This window comes from Condylura cristata, unplaced genomic scaffold, assembly GCF_000260355.1.
Source record: "Condylura cristata isolate star-nosed mole 26May11 unplaced genomic scaffold, ConCri1.0 scaffold00013, whole genome shotgun sequence".
Taxonomy (NCBI): Eukaryota; Metazoa; Chordata; class Mammalia; order Eulipotyphla; family Talpidae; genus Condylura; species Condylura cristata.
In genome coordinates, this window is record NW_004567114.1 from 31220268 (window position 1) to 31232034 (window position 11767).

General features: G+C 32.8%; 1 protein-coding gene across 1 annotated transcript in view; it reads left to right on the top strand.

Moving 5' to 3' along the window:
- Nucleotides 1-11362, top strand: part of LOC101636351 (chromosome unknown open reading frame, human C14orf39) — a 34499-nt gene extending 23137 nt beyond the window's left edge. The window contains exons 14-18 of the mRNA XM_012724433.1: nucleotides 2923-2984; nucleotides 4285-4457; nucleotides 5677-5815; nucleotides 7179-7236; nucleotides 11181-11362. Coding sequence (XP_012579887.1) covers nucleotides 2923-2984; nucleotides 4285-4457; nucleotides 5677-5815; nucleotides 7179-7236; nucleotides 11181-11362 — 614 coding nt within the window. The remainder of the gene's footprint in view (nucleotides 1-2922; nucleotides 2985-4284; nucleotides 4458-5676; nucleotides 5816-7178; nucleotides 7237-11180) is intronic.
- Nucleotides 11363-11767: the final 405 nt, after the last annotated feature.

Here is an 11767-nt window from a genome sequence, read left to right on the forward strand (position 1 = left end):
TTGCCAACATTTGTTGTTGCTAATTGTTTGAAGATGTGCCATTCTCATTGGGGTGAGGTGGTATCTCATTGTGGTTTTAATTTGCATATCTCTTACTACGAGTATATCTTGGAGTATTTTCTTGGAGTACAATCATAGCAGTATGTTAGGATATATATGTATAAGTTTATTATCTTAGAATCAATTAGCTATTGGAACTTTGAAAGTAAACTCATTCTACATAGGTATAAATACATCATCCATACATCTACAGTTGACCCTTAAACAACACAGGGGCAAGGGGTACCAAACCTGTCCCTGCACAGTTGAAAATCCAGATACAACTTTTGATTGCCCCAGAATATAACTACTTAATAACACATAATTTGTAAGTTACATGATTTATACTACTGTACTCTTAAAGAAAGCTTGAGAAAATATATTTATAGTGCAGTACTGACAATGCTGCACATTTACATCATCTCTAACATTACAAGAAAATCTGTGAGTAAGTGGACTTGTGCAGTTCAAACCTGTGTTTCTCAGAGGCCAACTGTAGACATATTTTTGGCATCCCAGAATGAATAACAATTATTCCACTCATTAGGCTATGTAAAAGTCTATACCTCTTCTTGTCTGAAAATACCAACTCCTATTTCGAAGTTTTACAAGTTTCATTCCTTTCAAAGTTTTACAAGTTTCATTCCGGCAATACAAATATTTTGTAACTAAATACATATATTTAAAATGGCCATATAATATACTATGACTCTATTTTCCCACTCTTGATATACTATTCAGGCAGCGCAGTATGCTTATTTTATGCAGATGGGTATTGTTTTCTTAAGAATGAAAGTTATATTTTATCTGTATAGGTGGTATATTCCACTTACTTATAGTCCTGTATAGATGCCAAGTTTATAGAGAAGCAAGGGAGGAATAGATGTTAATCTGAAACATTATGCTTCTCAATAGATATATAGGAAATGTGTGTATCTGGCATAATCTTAGTTGTCATTGAGTATATATGGTTAGGCTCCATATCCTAGAAGGTGTATAATTATCTTAGAAGAAAGAATCTTAAAAACTCTACATTCCTGTCTTTTGAAAAAGTTAGTATGTGGTGAAAGTAATTATGACTTAAGTGTAAGAGGCAAAACTACAAAGTTTAACTAGAAAACCTGCAGATGATCAAATAGAAAACCATCTTGATTTCAGCATAGCGAAGAATTTCTTAAATAAAAATTTAAATATCCAATTATAAGAGATTGATGTATTTGTCTATAATGAAATTAAGAAGTTTTGTTCATCAAAAAACACTATAAATGGGCCCTCCATGGTGGCGCAGCGGGTTAAAGCACAGCACTAAGAAGCTAAAGCCACTGCAGCATGAGTTCGATCCCCGCCTGCCCCAGAGGTGACCACATAGCGTGGCAGACCTCTCCTGACCTGCCCGCTGCTCCCCTCAGCAGTGTACTTCGTCAATCTGCCTGTTCTGCTCCCTACTCTGTCTCTGGTGAATCCTCTCACCACCCTGCACCTCTGGCCTGTATCCCAGTTCTGTATGTATAAATAAATAAAATATTTAAAAAAAAAAACACTATAAAAAATGGAAGACAGGGCCCTCCCTGGTGGCACAGCGGGTTAAAGCACAGCAGTAGGACGCTAAAGCCACTTCAGCATGAGTTCGATCCACACCCACCCCAGAGGTGACCCACTTGGCATGGCAGACCTCTTCTAACCAGCCTGCTGCTCCCCTCAGCAGTGTACTTCATTGATCTGCCTGTTCTGCTCCCCACTCTGTCTCAGGTGAAGTCTCTCACCACCCCTGCATCTCCAACGTGTGCCCCAGATCTGTATGCATAAATAAATAAAACTATTTTTTTTAAAAAAACGGAAAACAAATCACAAAGCCAAAATATATATTTTCAATACGTAAAACTGTCAAAGGACTAGTTTCCAAAAATGTATATAAGATGTCTACAAATCAAGAAGAAAGACAAGTAGCCCAGGTATGTACAAAATACACAAGTAGTCACTTCAGAGTAAGAAATATTTGTGAGAGATAAATTTATGAGGAAATACTTAGCAAGTGAAGAAACTGAAAAATAAAACTATAATATGATTCCATTACATATCCACCAGATTAGCAAATTTCAGGAAAGCTGACAATAGTGTTATTGAAAATGTAGGACAGTATGTTTCTATTTTTGATAGAAATTGTTATTTATAAATTAATACATATTGAGCCTACATCTAAATTGTAATTGGAGCTAATGATTCTGTCTGGTGAGATTAAGTGATTTCCTAGAGTATCCCAAAATATCTAGTTGCTACAACAAAAATTGGTACAACTGCTTTGGAAAACCTTCTGATAAAATGGAAGGTGCACATATTTCTACCTTGTAAATACACTTCTGAGTATATGTCTAGAGAAATATTTTACATCAGTAAAAATAAGCAAACTTTCTATATGCAACAGTATGAATAGATCTTATAAAACACTTGCTAAATAAAACAAAGAGCACATATATAATTATTTCATTATGTTATATTTTATCATGGAACTAATAAACTATTTTTATAGGTACTGTGTATCACTATGTTAGATAAAGAAACTATATAAAGAAAATCAAGGAAATGATTATCACAGAAGTCATAGCATGGCTTACCTCTGAGGAAGAAGATACAGAGTATGAGACCTTTACAAGTTCTCATTATCTTTGGGGGTTTTTTGCTCGACTGGTATTTAACATGGGTGTTCTTGTAATTTTGCTTGGTAAACTACTCAGATGGGTTTTATTATCTAATTTGGACTATATATGAAATTGCCATTATATAAAGTCAAACAGTTTAAATATTCAGACTATCTTATAGTTTGACTAGTCTGTTTTACTGTACAATGAAATTGCAAAAAATAACCAGTTCTTATGTAACAAACAGATGCTGAGAGTGGAGATAAAGGAACAGTAATACAATTAAGAGAATCAAAATGTACTTCACAAGTAAGTCAAATACTTGGTCTCTAAACTAAATATTCCAACTTAAATTTTGTCTTCATTTTATATCAGATTTTGTATGATGAAGATTATTTACATGAGACTAGCTGTTATTAGCTTGGTAATTCAGTTGCTATAGTGTTACCAACTCTACCCTTAGAAGAGTTTTAGTTTAAAAAATAAGATGCAAAATGTTTACATAAAGACATACAAAAAGTTCTTAATTAACTGTATTGATGCCACAACTAAATCATAATTGAAGAAAACAATTTTGTTTGGTAAGATGAATTTGCCAAGACAATTTAAGACTGGTGGGTTGCTACAAAAATATCTTCAAAGTTTTTAGTAGTAAATTGTTCTAATGATGGTAAATATAGAAAATTGTGTCAAACTTAACATAACTACTAATGATTAAAACAAGAGAAATGACATAGTGGTATGCTACTGTAGAGAAATATAGATAAAGTGCACATATTTTTTATAGTGGAATTACCCAATTTTTTTTTGTAATGGGATTTGGTATAAAGAAAATATTTGAGAAGTCACATTTCTAATCTACTAAAGGAAATAATATTTAGAGTCTCAACTTTTGCAGAGAGACAGTAATGAATTTACAAAGGCAAAAGGTACAAAGAGGCCCTCCCTGGTGGCGCAGCGGGTTAAAGCACAGCACTGAGAATCTAAAGCCGCTTCCGCATGAGTTCGATTCCCGCCTGCCCCAGAGGTGACCACATGGCGTGGCAGACCTCTCCTGACCCGCCCGCTGCTCCCCTCAGCAGTGTACTTCGTCAATCTGCCTGTTCTGTTCCCCACTCTGTCTCTGGTGAAGCCTCTCACCGCCCCTGAGCCTCTGGTCTGCACCCCAGTTCTGTATGCACAAATAAATAAATCTTAAAAAAAAAAAAAGGTACAAAGAACATAACTATGAGCGCCAGATTGTTTAGAAATCAGATTGCTTTTCCTTTTTAAGGAGGTATCATCATACAACTTTTGGCCCAGAGCACAATATGGAAATTTTAAGAGAAAAGTTATCCTTAATAATTCTTAACATCAATTTGAGCATGTTCTGTTTATTATTTACTTTTTTAGGAAGTGGTAGAAGATATGGAAGATAAAATAATAGTGAAAAAATATTGGATGCAGATATAACTTATTATCAGTGTCATCAATCACTGTCTTTGTTTCTGAGAAAGTAACCTCATAGATTAGTATGATGTTTTCTACCTCACACATTTTTACATGTGTTAGTTTATTAATGTATTAATGTTCACTTTTAAAAATTCTGTTATTTTGGATTAATTGTCAGGTTACAGAAAATTTGGGGAAGTCAAAAGAAAATAAGAGTGATGAAGTAGAAGAAAGAAGTGAGAATTTTGCACAAACTCCTGAAATTCCTATATTTTTAAGAACTCCTGAACCTGTGAAAGTACCTGAATCTTTGGAGAAATTACTGTTTCCTAAAACCACCTCATTTGAAATGTAGGATTTTAATAATTATAAGTAAAGAATCTACATATTGAGTTGAACTATACAAATAATTGATAGGAATAGAAAATGCTTAGTAACTGTTGCTTTAAATAGTTTTTATCATGTAATATTTCAAATATATAAAGGAGAGACTAGAACAATAACCTTTATGTACTTAACACCATGTTTAAACAATTACTAATATTTTATCATTCTTGTTTTATGGCACAGGTTATCCTCATTTTTCCTGCAACACTTAGCTAAAAATAGCATAATCCTGAGTACTTGCTGAGTGTAACAATATATAGATTAAAATTTTTCTAAAGGATAAAAAAATGGATAAATGTTAAATGTCAAACTAAAAAGCTACTATTACTGGTAAATTTGGGACTTTGTATAATGTTTCAGTAAACATTATGTGTCAAAAGCAAGAGTTGCGATTCTGTTAAGCCACTCCAGTAGATCTAAATGTCTCCAAGTTGGTTATTTAATTTTGGAAAAAATAGATTTTGTAGTTTTCAGCTGAAGAAGTTGTGCTGCATTTAACATTTTGTTTGGTTCAATCTGTTCCTTAATTTTGAACACTGAGATTCCTCTAAACCGTATGTCAAATAGATGTCATTATGTCAGGGGTCTGCAACCTGTGTTCTACTTCCATTTTCAGTGTATAGTATTCATTTATATATGTATGTCATGTTGTTGACTCAGATACATGATGTTCAAAGTGAACCTCATCATGAAATCAGAGAATGCCAAAGAGATGTGATAGTCATGCTAAAACCTGTCCGTATAGTATTAGATTTAAGAACTGAATCTTTAATCTGGATTATTTCTTTCAAGTTCCAACTCTGCCACTTGTATCTTTTGAGCAAATCATTTAACTTTGTTATGCTTCAGAATCCTCTTATATTAATTAAATGGAAGTGATGATAATATCTATTTCATAGCATTATTGTGAGGAATAAGTATGATAATGCTGACTAGAACCTGACAGTAAATGCTCAGTAAGAATTCAGTATCATTATTCCATAATTGATTGTTCTACTTTCACATTATCCTCCATCCCAAACCATCTTTTTGCTCCATAGGCTTGTCACTTGAATGATTACTTATTCCCTTTACATACTGTGATAATTCTTGCCTTTGTGTTATCGCTTATGGTGCTTAGCAGCCAGCAATAAGAAATAATAGATTTTTAGCATTTTGATAATTTCTTGTTTCTCTGTAACAGAAATAGAAATACAATTCCTGAAGGTCAAACACAGAAAGAATCCCCTGCATTTTCTTTTCTTACAAGTTATACATCTAGATCACCTGGATTGAATCTGTTTGACTCTTCTGTATTTGATTCAGAAACATCATCATATCAGGTAATATGAGAAGCTAAAATTTCATTTCTAAGAAAATTGTATACTGAAAACCTTAAGTAATTTTATTTCTTTAGAACCAAATTGTGTAGGGGCAGAGCACAAAACAGGCAATTAATATTCTGATATTAATGTTATAGTAAAATTCCTTATAAAAGTTTTTGTTTTCAGCTTCAGGTACCCCAAATCAACGTATGTATATACTAATGTAATGATGATTTAAATGGCAGTTCAGGCAGTTTCAAAATTCATAGGGCTTTATAGTTCATGTGTCTAAAAACTAAACAGACTTAATATATCCTTTATGTCAAAAAAATTCCAGCTTATTATTTAGTAATTGCATCTGCATTTGATGTACACATTGCAACATTACCATTGGCTAATTTAGAAGAATTACCTCCTAATTGGTGATTTCTATTGGTCAGAGATAAAGATCATGAGAATGCTTATTTCTGTATTGAGCAATTGAAAGCGAAAATTACAACCTCCTTTATTTGATCAGTAGTGACAGCATATTTGTCTCTACATAAAGTACTGTATTTATCTGTTAACCACATAGTGGTGATTGAGACTAGACTCTGAAGCCATTTTATGTGGAGATGTACTAAATGTGGGATTTGGGAATTCTTACCCTTAGAATGGAAGTAATAATTTTACCATAAAGTGTGAATATTGAGTTTATATACATAAAATATTAGCAAAGTTCTAACCAGATAGTAATACTATGATTTTCAGTGTTATCTAATAATTATTATTGTTATTAGTCATACTTAGCCACTGTTATTTGAATTAAAATTTTAATGTAATCTTGTCATCAAATTGTTGAAATTAGGAATATATTGTGGATGATAAACTATTGTACATTTCATAGTATTTCATACATTCAGCTTTTGTCTCAACTTTAGTTTAAATGCTTATTTCAAAAACAGGTAATTTCTAGAAGATGTGTACATGCTGGGCATGAATAAATAGACTTCAGTTATTAAAATCTCATTTGTAGTAGTTATTAATGTAAAATACATGTTTTAGCCTTAATAGGGATAAATAAAACTACAAAAATTACTGGAAAAATGGTTGACTACATAGTATTTTAAATACCTGTGTACTTATATTTACTTTCCAAACTAGGAATTATCCTTATAGTTATGGCAGTAAAATTAATGTGGTACATTAAAATTTTGACAATTGTCAGAATCAAGTCATGAGACCTTATGTTAATATAAATAAATGATAGAATTTAGAGATCAACTTTTTTAAAGTGGAATAATGTTCTGTAGATATAGAATATTTTTATTTTGTCTATTCTAATTTAAATGCATTATATACTCTTCTAGTGATATAATATTAAATGAAAATTACTTTTCAGTTTAATGAACATTATTCTTCTGGAAATTTAAATCCTCTCTCATCACAAAATGAAACTGGTAAGTGATTTTTTTTATTATTACTTATTTTTGCATAGGAGAATTGGGACATAGGCCAGAGGTGTGGGGGTTGAGAGGAGTCACCAGAGACAGAGTGAGAAACAGAACAGCTGGATTTACTGAAATACACTGCTGCAGAGAGCAGTGGGTGAGACAGGAGAGGTCTTGTGCACCATATGTGGGTTAGCTCTCTGGCTGGGGATCAAACTCAGGCTGTTGTGATGATCACACTGAGACTTAACCCATAGGCCACCAGGGAGGGCACATATAAAAATATTTTAACATTCCCCCTTTGTATCCTATTGATTATGACTGATTTTCTTAGGTGCTCAGTTCTTAAATTACTGCTTCTTCTGTACCACTCTTGATTATTACTGAGTTTTGCAGTTTAGCTTCTCTCACTACTCCAGCAAAATTTGCTTTCTCCCATAATTGCTAACTGATTTCCCAACTATCCAGCATTATAGGTATTTTGTACTTAGTATCATTCTCAGTCTTTTTAGCATTGGATATGTTGACTATTCTCATCTTTCTGGAGTTTTTTAAATTTCCTTCTATCTCTGGTACTTTTTATTTGATCTAATTTTTACTAAGTCATTCAAAATATTTACATATCTGTATACATAGTACATGTTATATCAGGAACTGTTTTTGACTCTGGCATAGAACAGTAAACAAGAAAGCAAAGTTCTTATATTGTAGTGAGAGACTGAAAATAAACAAATAGTTATTTAACATGTGAAGTTGTGCACTAAACAGTTGGCATATTTTTGAATTAGTAGACTCATGTTGCAACATTTAATCTAACAGTAGGTTATTTAGATTTATACAAAGATGCAGTACTAGATATATCAGCATGTACAACATTTTTATCTCATTGAGAGGCCCCTCAACTACCCAAGTAATAAGCTTTCTTTCGCTTCTCACCCATATGGCACATGTAGGACTAGGGTGAACAAAAGACATGCTTCATGTAGGTCACCTTGAAACAAAAATGTTGCCACCTCAGTTTCCTACTAGTCTTTTAATATTGAGATGCAGGCCTATATACAGATTCACAGTTCTAATTCAGGTGCAAACACACATAGTAAAGGCAGACACAAAATCCTATCTTTATTTTGTGTTGTATAAGAAAAGGTCTTCCAGGTGAATCAGATCAGCCAGGCTTGATGGTAATACATTACTCTCTGGTAGTAATAAGTATGAAAAAGAAAATAAAGGAGAGTGAGGAGACTAGGAACTACTTGGATTGGAAGATGATTGCTATGTTTACAACAGAATCAGGGAAGTGCATCACTTAAAAGCAACTTATGGGGCCCTCCCTGGTGGCGCAGTGGGTTAAAGCACAGCACTGAGAATCTAAAGCCGCTTCTGCATGAGTTCGATTCCCACCTGCCCTGGAGGTGACCACATGGCGTGGCAGACATCTGACCAGCCCGCTGCTCCCCTCAGCAGTGTACTTCGTCGATCTGCCTGTTCTGTTCCCCACTCTGTCTCTGGTGAAGCCTCTCACCACCCCTGAGCCTCTGGCCTGTACTCCAGTTCTGTATGCACAAATAAATAAATCTTTAAAAAAAAAAAAAGCAACTTATGAGTAGAGACCTGAACAAGGTATAGGTATAAGTAGCTAGGATAAGTGTTTTAGGCAGAGAGTGCACAAGCCTTGAGGTGGAAACATGCTGAACATGTTCATTGAACAGGTACATTGATGTTATTGGAATCAAATAAGGAAGGAGCAACTGGTAGCAGTGATCTTACAGGTTTTAAAAGAATTATTTGGCTGTTGTATGGAGAATGGATTGGATTTTCTAGAAATTAGGGAGATTAATTTGGAAGCTATTAAATAATATAGGTGAGAATTAATGGTGAGGTTGGTAACAATGGAAATGGTGAAAGGGTTAAATTTTGGTCATTAGGGTTTCTGAAGGTAGAGTTATAAAGTTTTGTTTATGGATTGTAAGGAAGGATTAAAAGTGAAGGATTATGTCAAGTCTTTGACATAGATAACTTAAGAATGAAATGGCCATTTATTAAAATATGGAAAATTATAGAAGTTAATTTGAGATAGAAGCTGGGAGTTTAGTTTTAGAAGTGTTGTAATTGAAAAACACACATATATATAAGTGAAAATAAAGTAGGAAGTTGTGTATATGAATTTGGTATTCAGTGGAATAGAGACATAAATTTTGGAATTGACATAAATGGTACTTAATGCTATGAAACCAGAATAAATCTACCAATTGTGGACAGTTTTAAATGTCTTCCTTCAAAAATGCTAGATATTTATATTCTTTTTTAGTAATCTCATTCAGTGCTCATTCACATAAGTGCTTCAAATATTATAATGCAAGTGATGATCAAAATTATATCTTCATTCCTTAATTTCTCCTAAATTCTAAGACCTTATTTCTGCTTGAGTAATTAACATATTTTTATAAAGAGATCTCTTGGCATTGAAAATTCGGCATAGTTGAAATAAAAATTTCATTCTGATGTATTTAATATTTCCATTATTCTAGGTGCCAGGATTGAGCATATTAGTAGTAATTTTATTTCCATGCCTATGACTTTATTCAGCTAATCATCAGCTTTTATCAGCTTTCTCTGTCATATTTCTTTTATTCAGTTTTCATTGAAATCATTTTATTATATTTTAATCTCTTACTACCATTCCCTCAGATGTTGACGCTAACATTATAATTGGTCTTTTCATCCTTTCAGTTTACCTATATGTCACCTATAAAGTAGATCCTTATAGCTTACCTGTAGATTACAGCTTAATTAATCTTCCTTAGGCATGATGATGATCATGTCACTGCCTTAGTTAAATTCTTTCTGTGACTCCCCATGGACTGTCAAAAGTATACTCCTTTCCTAATGTAGCTGAAACTTTTTTTTAAATTCACTTCCCTGAATTAACTTTATTTTTCAGGCTGCTTCTTCTGGATGTATATATAGTCTATATTTTCTCCTGGTGATATCTAACAAGCAAGTAACTGAGCACACCCCTACATATATAGTCAGTGGTTGTATGCATTCAATAGCAAAGTCCCTCCAATCATGGAGCTTACATTCTAGTGTACATTGATTCTGGAATGCCTATCATTTTGCTTTTGTTACATTCCAATCCAATTCTTTCCCTTTCTGAATACTACCTTCTAAATAACATGCATATATTTTAAATCTGTTCTTTTATAGGAATAATTTCTGTTTCGGCTTGACTATTAACTCATTGCATTGCAAATACACTTTTCTTACCCACTTTTTACTTCTGAAATCTTCAGCTTCAGTCTCTTCCTAAACATATTTTCAAGACCTCTCTTCCATGGAACCTTTTATTTCCCTCTTCAACATTTATTCTATTCCAAGAAAGAACTCTCTCTTACTTTACTGAGTCTCTCTTCTTATGTAACCTGTTCTACTGCCTGTCATTATTTGTGAATGCATTTGTGTGTGTGTGTGTGTGTGTGTGTGTTTATTTTTAATTTAACTGCAGGTTCTTTGAGGGCTGGGGCTTTTGTTTTCATTTACCTTTGAAATCTCCACAGCACCTAGACATACTGACATGCGTAATAATTTACTTTATTAATGACAAACTGAATTGATTTCCTATACCCTTATACTTCCTGTACATATCTGTTAGTTTACCTCAGTGCACTTAGTTCCATTTGAAGTATTTTATTCATTTTTCTACCTTATATACTAGGACTATGTATACCTGAGTTCAGATTACTTGGATTTTCTGTATAAATTTGAATTTTTTTAGCCTTCCATAGTACCAATGACAGTGCTTTACATATAAGAGGAATATAGTTAAATATCTACTTAATAAACAAATGATTCAATACTACCCCACTTATTGTATGTAATATACTATAATTTAGTAGATTATGTAAATAATATAACAAGAATAGCATGGTAACTGTAATATTTATTTTTCTTAGGAAACTTATTTGGGAAACCAGAAAGAGAAGAGGCCTTTACATTTTCTTTTCCATCAGACTCTTCAACTGGAAAAGATGATTTTAGTTTTCCATTTTCATTTGATCAGAATCAAAGCACAGTACCTTCTGCTGTAAAAGGGTTTCCATCTTCACAAAATACAACACAGTTTACTTTTTTTTGAAGTAATGACTAATTTCCTTGAATTATTTTATTTCTCTGTAATCATCTAAGCATACATTTATATTTCTTAAAATATGAAGATCAACTTTCTTTTGTTAGTTAAGCATTAACAGGTTACCATAGTTATATAATTTGATTCTATTTATTTAAATATTGAAAAAAATTAGTCTTGCCATCTAATTTTATTTGTTGAATTAGCTATCATTGTTTTTTGGGTCTTGACTTTCAAAGCCATATTCAGACAAGAGTTGTTATTAGTCTAAGTAGAATTTGATGCTTTTCCAGTTAATCATAATTGTAAAAATGTTAAACCTGCTTCTCCCTGGAACCTGTTTCATTCTGGTAGTATGCTAAATTATTTGATAAGAACAAGAACTACAGGCCATCAAAAGGTCTTTAGCAGCAA